The sequence below is a fragment of the Somniosus microcephalus genome, chromosome 13 (genome assembly GCF_052327205.1).
Source record: "Somniosus microcephalus isolate GS21.2 chromosome 13, FLI_Smic_1.0, whole genome shotgun sequence".
Classification (NCBI taxonomy): Eukaryota; Metazoa; Chordata; class Chondrichthyes; order Squaliformes; family Somniosidae; genus Somniosus; species Somniosus microcephalus.
The window spans coordinates 104,411,839-104,430,722 of NC_140999.1; the positions used below are offsets into that span (position 1 = coordinate 104,411,839).

General features: G+C 53.6%; 1 protein-coding gene across 2 annotated transcripts in view; it reads left to right on the forward strand.

Moving 5' to 3' along the window:
- Positions 1 to 18,884, forward strand: part of ctsa (cathepsin A) — an 84,386-nt gene that overhangs the window by 14,111 nt on the left and 51,391 nt on the right. For both annotated transcript variants that reach the window (XM_086005163.1, XM_086005164.1), the window contains exons 3-4: positions 11,618 to 11,729; positions 13,678 to 13,728. In XM_086005163.1, the coding sequence (XP_085861289.1) occupies positions 11,618 to 11,729; positions 13,678 to 13,728 (163 nt within the window). The remainder of the gene's footprint in view (positions 1 to 11,617; positions 11,730 to 13,677; positions 13,729 to 18,884) is intronic.

An 18,884-nucleotide genomic window follows, 5' to 3' on the forward strand; every position in this document is an offset into this window, starting at 1 on the left:
TCTTCTCCCCCCGTCTCTTTCTTCTCCCCCCGTCTCTTTCTTCTCCCCCCGTCTCTTTCTTCTCTCCCCCCGTCTCTTTCTTCTCCCCCCGTCTCTTCTTCTCCCCCCGTCTCTTTCTTCTCCCCCGTCTCTTTCTTCTCCCCCCGTCTCTTTCTTCTCCCCCCGTCTCTTTCTTCTCCCCCCGTCTCTTTCTTCTCCCCCCGTCTCTTTCTTCTCCCCCCGTCTCTTTCTTCTCCCCCCGTCTCTTTCTTCTCCCCCCGTCTCTTTCTTCTCCCCCCGTCTCTTTCTTCTCCCCCCGTCTCTTTCTTCTCCCCCCGTCTCTTTCTTCTCCCCCCGTCTCTTTCTTCTCCCCCCGTCTCTTTCTTCTCCCCCCGTCTCTTTCTTCTCCCCCCGTCTCTTTCTTCTCCCCCCGTCTCTTTCTTCTCCCCCCGTCTCTTTCTTCTCCCCCCGTCTCTTTCTTCTCCCCCCGTCTCTTTCTTCTCCCCCCGTCTCTTTCTTCTCCCCCCGTCTCTTTCTTCTCCCCCCGTCTCTTTCTTCTCCCCCCGTCTCTTTCTTCTCCCCCCGTCTCTTTCTTCTCCCCCCGTCTCTTTCTTCTCCCCCCGTCTCTTTCTTCTCCCCCCGTCTCTTTCTTCTCCCCCCGTCTCTTTCTTCTCCCCCCCGTCTCTTTCTTCTCCCCCCGTCTCTTTCTTCTCCCCCCGTCTCTTTCTTCTCCCCCCGTCTCTTTCTTCTCCCCCCGTCTCTTTCTTCTCCCCCCGTCTCTTTCTTCTCCCCCCGTCTCTTTCTTCTCCCCCCGTCTCTTTCTTCTCCCCCCGTCTCTTTCTTCTCCCCCCGTCTCTTTCTTCTCCCCCCGTCTCTTTCTTCTCCCCCCGTCTCTTTCTTCTCCCCCCGTCTCTTTCTTCTCCCCCCGTCTCTTTCTTCTCCCCCCGTCTCTTTCTTCTCCCCCCGTCTCTTTCTTCTCCCCCCGTCTCTTTCTTCTCCCCCCGTCTCTTTCTTCTCCCCCCGTCTCTTTCTTCTCCCCCCGTCTCTTTCTTCTCCCCCCGTCTCTTTCTTCTCCCCCCGTCTCTTTCTTCTCCCCCCGTCTCTTTCTTCTCCCCCCGTCTCTTTCTTCTCCCCCCGTCTCTTTCTTCTCCCCCCGTCTCTTTCTTCTCCCCCCGTCTCTTTCTTCTCCCCCCGTCTCTTTCTTCTCCCCCCGTCTCTTTCTTCTCCCCCCGTCTCTTTCTTCTCCCCCCGTCTCTTTCTTCTCCCCCCGTCTCTTTCTTCTCCCCCCGTCTCTTTCTTCTCCCCCCGTCTCTTTCTTCTCCCCCCGTCTCTTTCTTCTCCCCCCGTCTCTTTCTTCTCCCCCCGTCTCTTTCTTCTCCCCCCGTCTCTTTCTTCTCCCCCCGTCTCTTTCTTCTCCCCCCGTCTCTTTCTTCTCCCCCCGTCTCTTTCTTCTCCCCCCGTCTCTTTCTTCTCCCCCCGTCTCTTTCTTCTCCCCCCGTCTCTTTCTTCTCCCCCCGTCTCTTTCTTCTCCCCCCGTCTCTTTCTTCTCCCCCCGTCTCTTTCTTCTCCCCCCGTCTCTTTCTTCTCCCCCCGTCTCTTTCTTCTCCCCCCGTCTCTTTCTTCTCCCCCCGTCTCTTTCTTCTCCCCCCGTCTCTTTCTTCTCCCCCCGTCTCTTTCTTCTCCCCCCGTCTCTTTCTTCTCCCCCCGTCTCTTTCTTCTCCCCCCGTCTCTTTCTTCTCCCCCCGTCTCTTTCTTCTCCCCCCGTCTCTTTCTTCTCCCCCCGTCTCTTTCTTCTCCCCCCGTCTCTTTCTTCTCCCCCCGTCTCTTTCTTCTCCCCCCGTCTCTTTCTTCTCCCCCCGTCTCTTTCTTCTCCCCCCGTCTCTTTCTTCTCCCCCCGTCTCTTTCTTCTCCCCCCGTCTCTTTCTTCTCCCCCCGTCTCTTTCTTCTCCCCCCGTCTCTTTCTTCTCCCCCCGTCTCTTTCTTCTCCCCCCGTCTCTTTCTTCTCCCCCCGTCTCTTTCTTCTCCCCCCGTCTCTTTCTTCTCCCCCCGTCTCTTTCTTCTCCCCCCGTCTCTTTCTTCTCCCCCCGTCTCTTTCTTCTCCCCCCGTCTCTTTCTTCTCCCCCCGTCTCTTTCTTCTCCCCCCGTCTCTTTCTTCTCCCCCCGTCTCTTTCTTCTCCCCCCGTCTCTTTCTTCTCCCCCCGTCTCTTTCTTCTCCCCCCGTCTCTTTCTTCTCCCCCCGTCTCTTTCTTCTCCCCCCGTCTCTTTCTTCTCCCCCCGTCTCTTTCTTCTCCCCCCGTCTCTTTCTTCTCCCCCCGTCTCTTTCTTCTCCCCCCGTCTCTTTCTTCTCCCCCCGTCTCTTTCTTCTCCCCCCGTCTCTTTCTTCTCCCCCCGTCTCTTTCTTCTCCCCCCGTCTCTTTCTTCTCCCCCCGTCTCTTTCTTCTCCCCCCCGTCTCTTTCTTCTCCCCCCGTCTCTTTCTTCTCCCCCCGTCTCTTTCTTCTCCCCCCGTCTCTTTCTTCTCCCCCCGTCTCTTTCTTCTCCCCCCGTCTCTTTCTTCTCCCCCCGTCTCTTTCTTCTCCCCCCGTCTCTTTCTTCTCCCCCCGTCTCTTTCTTCTCCCCCCGTCTCTTTCTTCTCCCCCCGTCTCTTTCTTCTCCCCCCGTCTCTTTCTTCTCCCCCCGTCTCTTTCTTCTCCCCCCCGTCTCTTTCTTCTCCCCCCGTCTCTTTCTTCTCCCCCCGTCTCTTTCTTCTCCCCCCGTCTCTTTCTTCTCCCCCCCGTCTCTTTCTTCTCCCCCCGTCTCTTTCTTCTCCCCCCGTCTCTTTCTTCTCCCCCCGTCTCTTTCTTCTCCCCCCGTCTCTTTCTTCTCCCCCCCGTCTCTTTCTTCTCCCCCCCGTCTCTTTCTTCTCCCCCCGTCTCTTTCTTCTCCCCCCGTCTCTTTCTTCTCCCCCCCGTCTCTTTCTTCTCCCCCCCGTCTCTTTCTTCTCCCCCCGTCTCTTTCTTCTCCCCCCGTCTCTTTCTTCTCCCCCCCGTCTCTTTCTTCTCCCCCCCGTCTCTTTCTTCTCCCCCCCGTCTCTTTCTTCTCCCCCCCCGTCTCTTCTTCTCCTCCCCCCCGTCTCTTTCTTCTCCCCCCCCGTCTCTTTCTTCTCCCCCCCCGTCTCTTTCTTCTCCCCCCCGTCTCTTTCTTCTCCCCCCCGTCTCTTTCTTCTCCCCCCCCGTCTCTTTCTTCTCCCCCCCCGTCTCTTTCTTCTCCCCCCCCGTCTCTTTCTTCTCCCCCCCCGTCTCTTTCTTCTCCCCCCCCGTCTCTTTCTTCTCCCCCCCCGTCTCTTTCTTCTCCCCCCCCGTCTCTTTCTTCTCCCCCCCCGTCTCTTTCTTCTCCCCCCCCGTCTCTTTCTTCTCCCCCCCCGTCTCTTTCTTCTCCCCCCCCCGTCTCTTTCTTCTCCCCCCCCGTCTCTTTCTTCTCCCCCCCCGTCTCTTTCTTCTCCCCCCCCGTCTCTTTCTTCTCCCCCCCCGTCTCTTTCTTCTCCCCCCCCGTCTCTTTCTTCTCCCCCCCGTCTCTTTCTTCTCCCCCCCCCGTCTCTTTCTTCTCCCCCCCCGTCTCTTTCTTCTCCCCCCCCGTCTCTTTCTTCTCCCCCCCCCGTCTCTTTCTTCTCCCCCCCCGTCTCTTTCTTCTCCCCCCCCGTCTCTTTCTTCTCCCCCCCCGTCTCTTTCTTCTCCCCCCCCGTCTCTTTCTTCTCCCCCCCCGTCTCTTTCTTCTCCCCCCCCGTCTCTTTCTTCTCCCCCCCCGTCTCTTTCTTCTCCCGTCTCTTCTCCCCCCCGTCTCTTTCTTCTCCCCCCCCGTCTCTTTCTTCTCCCCCCCCCGTCTCTTTCTTCTCCCCCCCCGTCTCTTTCTTCTCCCCCCCCGTCTCTTTCTTCTCCCCCCCCCGTCTCTTTCTTCTCCCCCCCCGTCTCTTTCTTCTCCCCCCCCGTCTCTTTCTTCTCCCCCCCCGTCTCTTTCTTCTCCCCCCCCGTCTCTTTCTTCTCCCCCCCCGTCTCTTTCTTCTCCCCCCCCGTCTCTTTCTTCTCCCCCCCCGTCTCTTTCTTCTCCCCCCCCGTCTCTTTCTTCTCCCCCCCCCGTCTCTTTCTTCTCCCCCCCCGTCTCTTTCTTCTCCCCCCCCGTCTCTTTCTTCTCCCCCCCCGTCTCTTTCTTCTCCCCCCCCGTCTCTTTCTTCTCCCCCCCCGTCTCTTTCTTCTCCCCCCCCGTCTCTTTCTTCTCCCCCCCCGTCTCTTTCTTCTCCCCCCCCGTCTCTTTCTTCTCCCCCCCCGTCTCTTTCTTCTCCCCCCCCGTCTCTTTCTTCTCCCCCCCCGTCTCTTTCTTCTCCCCCCCCGTCTCTTTCTTCTCCCCCCCCGTCTCTTTCTTCTCCCCCCCCGTCTCTTTCTTCTCCCCCCCCGTCTCTTTCTTCTCCCCCCCCGTCTCTTTCTTCTCCCCCCCCGTCTCTTTCTTCTCCCCCCCCGTCTCTTTCTTCTCCCCCCCGTCTCTTTCTTCTCCCCCCCCGTCTCTTTCTTCTCCCCCCCGTCTCTTTCTTCTCCCCCCCCGTCTCTTTCTTCTCCCCCCCCGTCTCTTTCTTCTCCCCCCCCGTCTCTTTCTTCTCCCCCCCCGTCTCTTTCTTCTCCCCCCCCGTCTCTTTCTTCTCCCCCCCCGTCTCTTTCTTCTCCCCCCCGTCTCTTTCTTCTCCCCCCCGTCTCTTTCTTCTCCCCCCCGTCTCTTTCTTCTCCCCCCCGTCTCTTTCTTCTCCCCCCGTCTCTTTCTTCTCCCCCCCGTCTCTTTCTTCTCCCCCCGTCTCTTTCTTCTCCCCCCCGTCTCTTTCTTCTCCCCCCCGTCTCTTTCTTCTCCCCCCCGTCTCTTTCTTCTCCCCCCGTCTCTTTCTTCTCCCCCCGTCTCTTTCTTCTCCCCCCCGTCTCTTTCTTCTCCCCCCGTCTCTTTCTTCTCCCCCCCGTCTCTTTCCGTCTCTTCTTCTCCCCCGTCTCTTTCTTCTTCTCCCCCCGTCTCTTTCTTCTCCCCCCGTCTCTTTCTTCTCCCCCCGTCTCTTTCTTCTCCCCCCGTCTCTTTCTTCTCCCCCCGTCTCTTTCTTCTCCCCCGTCTCTTTCTTCTCCCCCCGTCTCTTTCTTCTCCCCCCCGTCTCTTTCTTCTCCCCCCGTCTCTTTCTTCTCCCCCCCGTCTCTTTCTTCTCCCCCCCGTCTCTTTCTTCTCCCCCCGTCTCTTTCTTCTCCCCCCGTCTCTTTCTTCTCCCCCCCGTCTCTTTCTTCTCCCCCCCGTCTCTTTCTTCTCCCCCCGTCTCTTTCTTCTCCCCCCGTCTCTTTCTTCTCCCCCCGTCTCTTTCTTCTCCCCCCCGTCTCTTTCTTCTCCCCCGTCTCTTCTTCTCCCCCCGTCTCTTTCTTCTCCCCCCCGTCTCTTTCTTCTCCCCCCCGTCTCTTTCTTCTCCCCCCGTCTCTTTCTTCTCCCCCCCGTCTCTTTCTTCTCCCCCCCCGTCTCTTTCTTCTCCCCCCCCGTCTCTTTCTTCTCCCCCCCCGTCTCTTTCTTCTCCCCCCCCGTCTCTTTCTTCTCCCCCCCCGTCTCTTTCTTCTCCCCCCCCGTCTCTTTCTTCTCCCCCCCCGTCTCTTTCTTCTCCCCCCCCGTCTCTTTCTTCTCCCCCCCCGTCTCTTTCTTCTCCCCCCCCGTCTCTTTCTTCTCCCCCCCCGTCTCTTTCTTCTCCCCCCCCGTCTCTTTCTTCTCCCCCCCCCGTCTCTTTCTTCTCCCCCCCCGTCTCTTTCTTCTCCCCCCCCGTCTCTTTCTTCTCCCCCCCCGTCTCTTTCTTCTCCCCCCCGTCTCTTTCTTCTCCCCCCCCGTCTCTTTCTTCTCCCCCCCCGTCTCTTTCTTCTCCCCCCCCGTCTCTTTCTTCTCCCCCCCCGTCTCTTTCTTCTCCCCCCCCGTCTCTTTCTTCTCCCCCCCCGTCTCTTTCTTCTCCCCCCCCGTCTCTTTCTTCTCCCCCCCGTCTCTTTCTTCTCCCCCCCCGTCTCTTTCTTCTCCCCCCCCGTCTCTTTCTTCTCCCCCCCCGTCTCTTTCTTCTCCCCCCCCGTCTCTTTCTTCTCCCCCCCCGTCTCTTTCTTCTCCCCCCCCGTCTCTTTCTTCTCCCCCCCCGTCTCTTTCTTCTCCCCCCCCGTCTCTTTCTTCTCCCCCCCCGTCTCTTTCTTCTCCCCCCCCGTCTCTTTCTTCTCCCCCCCCGTCTCTTTCTTCTCCCCCCCCGTCTCTTTCTTCTCCCCCCCCGTCTCTTTCTTCTCCCCCCCCGTCTCTTTCTTCTCCCCCCCCGTCTCTTTCTTCTCCCCCCCCGTCTCTTTCTTCTCCCCCCCCGTCTCTTTCTTCTCCCCCCCCGTCTCTTTCTTCTCCCCCCCCGTCTCTTTCTTCTCCCCCCCCGTCTCTTTCTTCTCCCCCCCCGTCTCTTTCTTCTCCCCCCCCGTCTCTTTCTTCTCCCCCCCCGTCTCTTTCTTCTCCCCCCCCGTCTCTTTCTTCTCCCCCCCCGTCTCTTTCTTCTCCCCCCCCGTCTCTTTCTTCTCCCCCCCCGTCTCTTTCTTCTCCCCCCCCGTCTCTTTCTTCTCCCCCCCCGTCTCTTTCTTCTCCCCCCCCGTCTCTTTCTTCTCCCCCCCCGTCTCTTTCTTCTCCCCCCCCGTCTCTTTCTTCTCCCCCCCCGTCTCTTTCTTCTCCCCCCCCGTCTCTTTCTTCTCCCCCCCCGTCTCTTTCTTCTCCCCCCCCGTCTCTTTCTTCTCCCCCCCCGTCTCTTTCTTCTCCCCCCCCGTCTCTTTCTTCTCCCCCCCCGTCTCTTTCTTCTCCCCCCCGTCTCTTTCTTCTCCCCCCCGTCTCTTTCTTCTCCCCCCCGTCTCTTTCTTCTCCCCCCCGTCTCTTTCTTCTCCCCCCCGTCTCTTTCTTCTCCCCCCCGTCTCTTTCTTCTCCCCCCGTCTCTTTCTTCTCCCCCCGTCTCTTTCTTCTCCCCCCGTCTCTTTCTTCTCCCCCCGTCTCTTTCTTCTCCCCCCGTCTCTTTCTTCTCCCCCCGTCTCTTTCTTCTCCCCCCGTCTCTTTCTTCTCCCCCCGTCTCTTTCTTCTCCCCCCGTCTCTTTCTTCTCCCCCCGTCTCTTTCTTCTCCCCCCGTCTCTTTCTTCTCCCCCCGTCTCTTTCTTCTCCCCCCGTCTCTTTCTTCTCCCCCCGTCTCTTTCTTCTCCCCCCGTCTCTTTCTTCTCCCCCCGTCTCTTTCTTCTCCCCCCGTCTCTTTCTTCTCCCCCCGTCTCTTTCTTCTCCCCCCGTCTCTTTCTTCTCCCCCCGTCTCTTTCTTCTCCCCCCGTCTCTTTCTTCTCCCCCCGTCTCTTTCTTCTCCCCCCGTCTCTTTCTTCTCCCCCCGTCTCTTTCTTCTCCCCCCGTCTCTTTCTTCTCCCCCCGTCTCTTTCTTCTCCCCCCGTCTCTTTCTTCTCCCCCCGTCTCTTTCTTCTCCCCCCGTCTCTTTCTTCTCCCCCCGTCTCTTTCTTCTCCCCCCGTCTCTTTCTTCTCCCCCCGTCTCTTTCTTCTCCCCCCGTCTCTTTCTTCTCCCCCCGTCTCTTTCTTCTCCCCCCGTCTCTTTCTTCTCCCCCCGTCTCTTTCTTCTCCCCCCGTCTCTTTCTTCTCCCCCCGTCTCTTTCTTCTCCCCCCGTCTCTTTCTTCTCCCCCCGTCTCTTTCTTCTCCCCCCGTCTCTTTCTTCTCCCCCCGTCTCTTTCTTCTCCCCCCGTCTCTTTCTTCTCCCCCCGTCTCTTTCTTCTCCCCCCGTCTCTTTCTTCTCCCCCCGTCTCTTTCTTCTCCCCCCGTCTCTTTCTTCTCCCCCCGTCTCTTTCTTCTCCCCCCGTCTCTTTCTTCTCCCCCCGTCTCTTTCTTCTCCCCCCGTCTCTTTCTTCTCCCCCCGTCTCTTTCTTCTCCCCCCGTCTCTTTCTTCTCCCCCCGTCTCTTTCTTCTCCCCCCGTCTCTTTCTTCTCCCCCCGTCTCTTTCTTCTCCCCCCGTCTCTTTCTTCTCCCCCCGTCTCTTTCTTCTCCCCCCGTCTCTTTCTTCTCCCCCCGTCTCTTTCTTCTCCCCCCGTCTCTTTCTTCTCCCCCCGTCTCTTTCTTCTCCCCCCGTCTCTTTCTTCTCCCCCCGTCTCTTTCTTCTCCCCCCCGTCTCTTTCTTCTCCCCCCCGTCTCTTTCTTCTCCCCCCCCGTCTCTTTCTTCTCCCCCCCCGTCTCTTTCTTCTCCCCCCCCGTCTCTTTCTTCTCCCCCCCCGTCTCTTTCTTCTCCCCCCCCGTCTCTTTCTTCTCCCCCCCCGTCTCTTTCTTCTCCCCCCCCGTCTCTTTCTTCTCCCCCCCCGTCTCTTTCTTCTCCCCCCCCGTCTCTTTCTTCTCCCCCCCCGTCTCTTTCTTCTCCCCCCCCGTCTCTTTCTTCTCCCCCCCCGTCTCTTTCTTCTCCCCCCCCGTCTCTTTCTTCTCCCCCCCCGTCTCTTTCTTCTCCCCCCCCGTCTCTTTCTTCTCCCCCCCCGTCTCTTTCTTCTCCCCCCCCGTCTCTTTCTTCTCCCCCCCCGTCTCTTTCTTCTCCCCCCCCGTCTCTTTCTTCTCCCCCCCCGTCTCTTTCTTCTCCCCCCCCGTCTCTTTCTTCTCCCCCCCCGTCTCTTTCTTCTCCCCCCCCGTCTCTTTCTTCTCCCCCCCCGTCTCTTTCTTCTCCCCCCCCGTCTCTTTCTTCTCCCCCCCCGTCTCTTTCTTCTCCCCCCCCGTCTCTTTCTTCTCCCCCCCCGTCTCTTTCTTCTCCCCCCCCGTCTCTTTCTTCTCCCCCCCCGTCTCTTTCTTCTCCCCCCCCCGTCTCTTTCTTCTCCCCCCCGTCTCTTTCTTCTCCCCCCCGTCTCTTTCTTCTCCCCCCCGTCTCTTTCTTCTCCCCCCCGTCTCTTTCTTCTCCCCCCCGTCTCTTTCTTCTCCCCCCCGTCTCTTTCTTCTCCCCCCCGTCTCTTTCTTCTCCCCCCCGTCTCTTTCTTCTCCCCCCCGTCTCTTTCTTCTCCCCCCCGTCTCTTTCTTCTCCCCCCCGTCTCTTTCTTCTCCCCCCCGTCTCTTTCTTCTCCCCCCCGTCTCTTTCTTCTCCCCCCCGTCTCTTTCTTCTCCCCCCCGTCTCTTTCTTCTCCCCCCCGTCTCTTTCTTCTCCCCCCCGTCTCTTTCTTCTCCCCCCCGTCTCTTTCTTCTCCCCCCCGTCTCTTTCTTCTCCCCCCCGTCTCTTTCTTCTCCCCCCCGTCTCTTTCTTCTCCCCCCCGTCTCTTTCTTCTCCCCCCCGTCTCTTTCTTCTCCCCCCCGTCTCTTTCTTCTCCCCCCGTCTCTTTCTTCTCCCCCCGTCTCTTTCTTCTCCCCCCGTCTCTTTCTTCTCCCCCCGTCTCTTTCTTCTCCCCCCGTCTCTTTCTTCTCCCCCCGTCTCTTTCTTCTCCCCCCGTCTCTTTCTTCTCCCCCCGTCTCTTTCTTCTCCCCCCGTCTCTTTCTTCTCCCCCCGTCTCTCTCTTCTCCCCCCCGTCTCTCTCTTCTCCCCCCCGTCTCTCTCTTCTCCCCCCCGTCTCTCTCTTCTCCCCCCCGTCGCTCTCTTCTCCCCCCAGTCTCTCTCTCTCTTCCAACAACCACATGCCCTCAAAAAACCCTCTGCACCGCCGGGCACTCCAGCTAGTAGAGTATAAAAGTGTGGAAATTATGATGAACCTGTATAAAACACTAGTTCGGCCGCAACTGGAGTATTGTGTCCAATTCTGGGCACTGCACTTTAGGAAGGATGTGAAAGCCTTAGAGAAGGTGCAGAAAAGATTTATGAGAATGATTCCAGGAATGAGGGACTTCAGTTACATTGATGGACTGGAGAAGCTGGGGTTGCTATTTTTGATTAAACAAATTGACTGTAACTTATGTAATCATTAAATAAAACTTAACAAATTAAATTAGGATATTGTTGGCCGGGGTGATGATGCACTCCAGTCCCTGCGGCACCCACTGGTCACAGAAGGCCTCAAGTGTGCCGGTGGACACCGCATGCTCCATCTGCAGGGCCACCCGAGCATGAACATAGCCGCGGAAGAGAGGCAGGCAATCGGGCCGAACGATCCCCTCGACTGCCCGCTGCCTGGACCTGTTTTTGGCCACTTTGGCCAGGCCCAGGAGCAGTCCCACGAGGTGGTCCCCCGACCCGCCCGCTCCCCTCCGCACCAGGTGACCGAAGATCAGGAGCGTGGGACTGAAGTGCAACCAAAAATCCAGGAGCAGCCCCTTCAAATAATGAAAGAGGGGCTGCAACCTCTCGCATTCAATGTAAATATGGAAAACGGACTCCTCTAGGCCGCAGAAAAGGTAAGTGGCCTGGGAGTCCGTGAACCTGCTTAGAATCTTATTGCACGGGACTGCTCCATGCAACACCCTCCAGGCCAAGTCCCCAATAGATAAAGGGAGGACTCCCGCATAGAGAGCCCTCCATTGGAGACCTCTGCCTCCGCCGGACAGCAAGATGGTGTGTCCGGACGGCAGACTAAGATGGCAAAGTGGAGAGTATGCAGGAGCAGCCCATACAGGAAACCCCTCCGTGCAGAACTAAAAGGCACGGAGGGCATTTCCCCTAGATGGCTCAAGTTGTGAGAGAAGCTGGGGTGGTTCTCCTCGGAGCAGATCAGATTGAGCAGAGATTTGATAGAGGTGTTCAAAATCATGAGGGGTCTGGACAGAGTAGATAGAAAGAAACTGTTCCCATTGGCAGAAGGGTCGAGAACCAGAGAACACAGATTTAAGGTGAATGGCAAAGGAACCAAAGGTGACGTAAGAAAAAACTTTCTTATGCAGCGAGTGGTTAAGATCTGGAATGCACTGCCTGAAAAGGTGGTGGAGGCAGACTCAGTCACGGCTTTCAAAAGGGAGTTGGATAAGTATCTGAAGGAAAAAAATTTGCAGGGCTACGGGGAAAGGGCAGGGGAGTGGGACTAGCCGAGAGCCGGCACGGGCTCGACGGGCCGAATGGCCGCCTTCCGTGCTGTAACCATTCTATGATTCTAGTGTTTGCTCAGGTGCAAACACCTTGCAATCCTTATTTACATTTTAAGGAAGATCATCCCACAATAAAGCAAGCCTCTCTTAATCCCTTGACCAAAAATAATTATCTTGTGTTTTTGTTGGTTAGCTGTCTCTTGTCGTCATTTTTAAACTTCGGCAAAGATCAACCTCCATTTAATCTGAGTTGCTATTGTGTTTTTTGTTTAAACCACTTTTTTAAAGAGTTCGTTACAAGCCTACAAAGATGATCCTTCCTGACCAGTCCAGGTCATGGAGATAAAGTCTGCTCTCTGGAAGCACTGTGAGGTTAGCAGTTTGAGAAGAGGAAATAGCATTCTCCAGCAGGCTGAATTTAGAGATACAGGCACCATTGGAAAGTTATTGACTGTGTGAGGCTGCGTTTTGTGCCACTTGGCATCCTGTGTGGAACCATGCCTCGGCAAGAGTCGGCACTTTTCAGGGAAGAGTTTACTAATGGCCATTGCTAAACCGCAGAGCTTGTCGAAGCCTGTTGCTGGTGCTGCGTGCACCTTCATGTGGTCAGCAAAGTCTCCTCGTGCTGAATGATCACTGCTCTTGTCCTGCAGGTTTGTGGAGTCTCAGGGGTATCCTGAGCGTGATCCTGTGGTACTGTGGCTGAACGGAGGCCCTGGCTGCAGCTCCTTGGATGGGCTTCTAAACGAGCATGGTCCCTTCTTGGTAAGCAAACAGAGGCTTTGGCTCCTTCATTAGCTCAATTTCTGCATTTCTGGGAATGGCTTGGTATTCTAAGGAATGACCTGGTCAGGTAAGTGCTTTGCCCTTTGAGTCTGTACGGCCCAGTAGCATTCCCTTGTCTGAGCTAAGTCAGCCAGGTCCATTGGGGTGCTACAATTGGTCTCTGCACTCCCAGCCCGGCAGTGGGGGTAAACATCAGACAGGTTCCTGCACCTTTGCTGGAAACTCCACGTTTATATGATGGCATGAGCTTAACTGTGATGCTTTCCACAGTCGAATGTCCTTGAAACACTTGCTGCACAGACTCGCACATGAAGAACGGGCACTTCAGTGAGGAACTGGACGAGTGTCAGCGCTTGTGGAACCGTACCATTGTGTGTGCTCCAATAAAATGAACCATGTCCTGAAAGAGCTGGAATAGTTTTAAGACAGAGTCACGGGGAGAAATTGAGTATAGCCCCGTTTGGGGCACTAACCTTGCCAGGGCGCTAAAAGTAGCGTTTGCGCCCCAAAGGGAAGCGTGGCGCTACTGGAGGCGCCCCGCATCCCTCTTGGGGCGCTGCGAGTGAATATCGAGGCGCAACGTCGTCGCACTGTGGTATTGCAGGCCTTCCTCCCCTGCTTAAAGGGGAGGGGCCTTGTGCAGCGCGATCTGGGGCCCAGCTGGGCCCCCGAGGATCGGGAGTGCAGGCAAAAGAGCCCGGCACCGAAGAGAAGTGCCGGGCTCTTGGAGCACAGCCGGCACTCCGCGGGGGGGGGGGGGGGTTTCAAGAGGCCGGGGACGGGAGCGCAGGCAGGTGCTGGCAGGCAGCCAACAACAAAAATGGCCGCCCTGCACCTCGCCATTAATTTGCGCCTCCCCGGTTGCAGGTAGGCGGTAAATCAGGGGGCACTGCCGAATATCGCGGCCAGGGCGCTGCGCACACCGATGACGTCATCGGCAGCGGCGCAGCGCTAACGGTTAGCGCCACCACTAACATCCCGCGGAATTTAGCGGGAGGCGTGGGCAGTGCCGGGCGCTAGCTGGCTTGTGCCCTCTTAAGGCGCTAATGGGTGGTGCAACCCACCGAATTTTTCCCCCACAGAGTTCAGTGAACACTGACCTGTACAGTGTACGGACAGGCATGTTTCAGGTTCCAGCTTAAAAAGAACTTTCATTTATATAGCATCTTTCATGACCTTGGGAATTACCAAAGCGCTTCACAGCCAATGAGGTACTGTTGAAGTGTTGTCACTGTTGTAGGAAACGCGGCGGCCAATTTGCGTACAACAAGCTCCCACAAAAAGCAAGGAAATAAATGAGCAGATTTATTTAGGCTGTTAGTTGAGGGATAAATATTGGCCAGGACACCAGGAGAACTCCTCTGCTATTCTTTGAAATAGTGGCCGCGGGATCTTACGTCCACCTGAGCGAGCAGACGGGGGCCTCGGTTTAACTTCTCATCTGAAAGCTGGTACCTCCGATAGTGCAGCACTCCCTCGATACTGCACTGGAGTGTCAGCCTAGATTTTTGTGCTCGAGTCTCTGAAGTGGGACTTGAACCCACAACCTTCTGACTCGGAGGTGAGAGTGCTACCCACTTAGCCACGGCTGACGCCTAAGCCTAACACTGCAGCCGTCTACTAACCGATGGAGCGTAACCAGCAGCAGAAATCCTCTTTTTTCCTTTTATTTTTAATTGAAGTTTCGCTTCCTGAGATGGAAATTTTCAGTCTAAAATAGGTTTTGAATGTTGGAGGGAGGAGGAGTTGCAATGTATTTCCTTAAGTTAATAGAAGGTGGGGCTGCTTTTTATATTTCCAAACCTGTTCTGGGTGTGGAGATATGGGGGTAAATATAGTAACCCCATTGATTTGTCTGTATCTGTTTACCCCAATATTGCCAACAGGACCCAACAAACTGATCCGAATATTGCTGTTTACTTTGCAGATCCGACCAGATGGTAAGACTCTCCAATATAATCCTTACTCCTGGAACATGGTATGTATTTTTTCCTTTTCAATCTCTTGTGCTGGCCTTTGTTCAGTTTTTGTTGGTTTCTTTCTAACTCTCCCCCTCACTGGTCACTGAGTGACAATAGGATGACTACCTTTCACCAAGTCCAAAGGCCAGTGTGGAGCAAGGGGTGGGGATCAGTTTGGAGGTTTGCTTTGGTGCTGAAAGGTCATTGCAGACCTTAATCACTGACCAATGCCCCCATGTCATCTGTAATTCCCAGGCGAGTTCAGAAGGTTGTCTGATGACAAACCTAAATGGCCACGGGAGGTGTCATGGTGCTCAATGATTGATATTTGGTCACCTAAGCTCTCTTCCAAGTTAGACCGAAGCCATTGTTTTCGGTCCCCGCCACAAACTCCATTCCCTGGCTGTTATGTTCATTAATAAATAGACATTCTTATTATGAACACAGCTAGCTTTTGCTAGTCATTTTATTGAGCACATGTGGACTTGTACAGCATCTTGTAGAGGCTTCCATCTTGACTGCTGCCTTGTGGGTAGCCTAGTGCCTCATGGGTAATGTAGTCTTAATATACAGCTGGGTAGTGTAGTCTTATACATACAGCTATATACAGCTCTCCGGCTCCACCTAGTGTCCACTATAGAATGACATGTTATTGATCACTACACTGGCCACTGACTCCCCCTCTCCCTAACATCTGTCTGAGGCTGAACCACACTGTTCGCAACCTTGGTGGTCATATTTGACCTTGAAATGAGCTTCTGACCACACATCCACAGCATAACTAAAACCGTCTATTTCCATCTCTGTAACATCGCCTGTCTCCGCCCTTGCCTCAACTCATCCGCTGCTGAAACCCTCATCCATGCCTTTGTTACCTCTAGACTTGACTATTCCAACACACCCTTGGCTGGCCTCCCACATTCTATCCTCGAACTTGAGGTCATCCAAAACCCGGCTGCCCGTGTTCTAACTCACGCCAAGTCCCGTTCACCCAACACCCCTGTGCTCAGTGACCTCCATTGGCTTCTGGTTAAGCAACGCCAATATTTCAAAATTCTCATCCTTGTTTTCAAATCCCTCCATGGCCTTGCCCCTCCCTATCTCTCTAATCTCCTCCAGCCCTACAACTCCCCGAGATATCTGCGCTCCTCTAATTCTGCCCTCTTGAGCATCCCTGATTATAATCACTCAACCATTGATGGCCGTGCCTTCTGTTGCCAAGGCCCTAAGCTCTGGAATTCCCTCCCTACACCTCTCCACCTCTCTTTCCTCCTTTTAAGACGCTCCTTAAAACCTACCTTTTTGGTCACCTGCCTTAATTTCTCCTTCTGTGGCTTGGTGTCACATTTTTTGTCTTATAACACTCCTGTGAAGCGCCTTGGGACGTTTTACTACATTAATTAAAGATGCTATATAAATACAAGCTGTTGTTTTTGTGCACGATGAATGTTCCATTCACTTCATGTATATTTGAAGATTCTTTGCAGAGCGTCACTGTGTTTGGCTTGTTGCCTTTTCTATACATTTTATTGGTTTGCTTCGCTGCTCCTCTGATGTCCAGGTGGTCCATTATTGAGCTATATAAAAGGTGTCCGGTTTTAACCCTCCAATCTGTGTTCAATCGGCCTGTCTCAATAATTGGCCTTGGGTTAGGTTTCATGCTCTTCATTGCTCAGTAGTGACCCCAGCTGGAAGAGGTTGGGTGAGGACAAGAGTCTGGACTGGCTATGATTCCCTCTTTTATAGCCAAATATCATCACTTGAACAGCAATGCCCCAGCGTGAATCACCGCTGTTTGCAAACGAGGAGAATCTCCTCCTTGAGTATCAACTTGGTAGCACACACCGAGAGTGCTATGGGTTCATATTGGGTCTTCAGTGCACCATCTAGGCTGATGCTCTAGTGCAGTACCGAGGGAGTGCTTCACTGTCTGAGGTGCCGTCCGTCGGATGAAATGTTGCACTGGGGGGCCCTGTCTACCTGTGCTCGTGGATGTTAAAGTTGTAATGCAGGATGGTCGGGGATACCAGAAGGAAGATCTCTAATGGGCTGAAGGGCATTGGGAACATAGGAACAGGAGTCAAACATTCAACCCTTCGAACCTGCTCCGCCATTCAATTAGATCACGGCTGATCCATACCTCAACTCCATTTACCTGCCTTTGCTCCATATCCCTTGATAGAAACATAGAACATAGAAGATAGGAGCAGGAGTAGGCCATTCGGCCCCTCGAGTCTGCTCCACCATTTAATGAGATCATGGCTGATCAGCCAAATTCAGTACCCTGTCTCTGCTTTCTCCCCATATCCCTTGATCCCTTTAGCCTTAAGAAATATATCTAACTCCTTCTTCATCTTCAATATATTTAATGAATTGGCCTCAACTGCCTTGTGTGGTAGAGAATTCCACAGGTTCACCACTCTCTGGGTGAAGAAATTCCTCATCATCTCTGTCCTAAATGGCTTACCCCTTATCCTTAGACTGTGACCCCTGGTTCTGGACTCCCCTGCCATCAGGAACATCCTTCCTGCATCTAGTCTGTCCAGTCCTGTTAGAATTTTATAAGTTTCAATGAGATCCCCTCTCATTCTTCTAAACTCTAGCGAATATAAGCCTAATCGACCCAATTTCTCCTCATACGTCATTCCTGCCATCCCAGGTATCAGTCTGGTGAATCTTCGCTGCACTCTCTCCATGGCAAGAACATCCTTCCTCAGATAAGGTGACCAAAACTGCACACAGTACTCAAGGTGTGGTTGCAGCAAGACATCCTTGCTCCTGTACTCGAATCCTCTCGCTATGAAGGCCAACAAAGCATTTGCCTTCTTAACCGCCTACAGCACCTGCATGGTTGCCTTCAGCGACTGGTGCACAAGGACATCCAGGTCTCGTTGCACTTCCCCTTTTCCCAATCAATTGCTGTTCAGATAATAATCTGTCTTCCTGTTTTTGCCACCAAAGTGGATAACCTCGCATTTATCCACATTATACTGCATTTGCCATGCATCTGCCCAATCACCCAACCTGTCCAAATCATACTGGAGTTTCTCTGCATCCTCTTCACAGTACACATGCCCACCCAGCTTTGTATCATCTGCAAACTTGGAGATATTACATCTAGTTCCCTCGTCTAGATCATATATATTGTGAATAGCTGGGGTCCTAGCACCCATCCCTGCGGTACCCCACTAGTCACTGCCTGCCACTCGGAAAAAGACCCGTTTATTCCAACTCTTTGCTTCCTATCTGCCAACCAGTTCTCTACCCAAGACAGTACCTTACCCCCAATGCCGTGTGCGTTAACTTTGCACGCTAATCTCTTAAACGGGACCTTATTGAAAGCCTTCTGAAAGTCCAAATACACCATAGCCACTGGTTTTCCCTTATCTATTCTACCAGTTACATCCTCAAAAAATTCCAGTAGATTAGTCAAGCATGATTTACATTTTGTAAATCCATGTTGACTTTGTCTGATCCTGTCACTGTTTTCCAAGTGCTCTGCTTTATATCTTTTATAATGGACTCTAGCATTTTCCCCACTACGGATGTCAGACTTAGCGGTGTCTAATTCCCCATTTTCTCTCTACCACCTTTTTTAAATAGTGGGGTTACGTTAGCTATCCTCCAATCCATGGGAACTGTTCTGGAGTCTATAGAATTTTGGAAGATGACCAGCAATGCATCTACTATTTCTAGGGCCACTTCCTTAAGTACCCTAGGATGTAGATTATCAGGCCCTGGGGATTTATCGGCCTTCAATCCCGTCAATTTCCCTAACACCATTTCCCTACAAATACTGATTTCATTCAATTCCTCCCTCATTAGACCCTATGTTCCCCGACATCTCTGGGAGGTTATTTGTGTCCTCCTTTGTGAAGACAGAAGCAAAGTATGTATTTAACTGGTCTGCCATTTCTTTGTTCCCCATTATAAATTCCCCTGATTCTGACTGCAAGGGACCTACGCTTGACTTTACCAATCTTTTTCTCTTCACATATCTATGGAAGCTTTTACAGTCAGTTTTTATGTTCCCTGAAAGCTTACTCTCATAATCTATTTCCCCCCTCTTAATTAATCCCTTAGTCCTCCTTTGCTGAATCCTAAACTGCTCCCAATCCTCAGGTTTGCTGCTTTTTCTGGCCAAATTATATGTCCTCTACTTGGATATTATGCTATCCCTAATTTCTCTTGTTAGCCACGGTTGAGTCACCTTTTTTGTTTTATTTTTATACCAAACAGGGATGAACAAATTCTGTAGTTCATCCATGCGATCTTTAAATGTTTGCCATTGCCTATTCACTGTCAACCCTTTAAGTAACGTTCCCCAATCCATCCTAGCCAACTCGTGCCTCATACCATCGTAGTTTCCTTTATTTAAATTCAGGACCCTAGTCTCTGAGTCAACTACTTCACTCTCCATTTTAATGAAGAATTCTATAATACTATGATCGCTCCTCCCCAAGGGGCCTTGCACAACAAGATTGCTAATTGATCCTTTCTCATTACATCATACCCAGTCTAAGATGGCCTGATCTCTAGTTGGTTCCTCGACATATTGGTCCAGGAAACCATTCCGTATACACTCCAGGAATTCCTCCTCCACCATATTGTTACTAATTTGGCTAGCCCAATCTATATGTAGATTGAAGTCACCCATGATAACTGCTGTGCCCTTATTGCACACGTCTCTAATTTCCCATTTAATGCCATCCCCAACCTCAGCATTACTGTTTGGGGGTCTGTATACAACCCCCACTAATGTTTTCTGCCCCTTGGTATTTCTCAGCTCTGCCCGTACAGATTCAACATCATCAGAGCTAATATCTTTCCTTACTATTGTGTTAATCTCCTCTTTAACCAGCAATGCCACCCCACCTGCTTTTCCTTTTTTCCTGTCCTTCCTGAATATTGAATACCCCTGGATGTTGAATTCCCAGAATTGGTCATCCTGGAGCCATGTCTCTGTAATCCCAATTATATCATATCCATTTACATCTATTTGCGCAGCTAATTCATCCACCTTATTACGAATGCTCCTTGCATTAAGATACAAAGCCTTCAGGCTTGATTTTTTAACACTCTTAGTCCTTTTAGAATTATTATTTACTGTGGCCCTGTTTGATTTACACATTTGATTTCTCTGCCTTCCACTTTTGCTTTTCTCCTTCCTGTC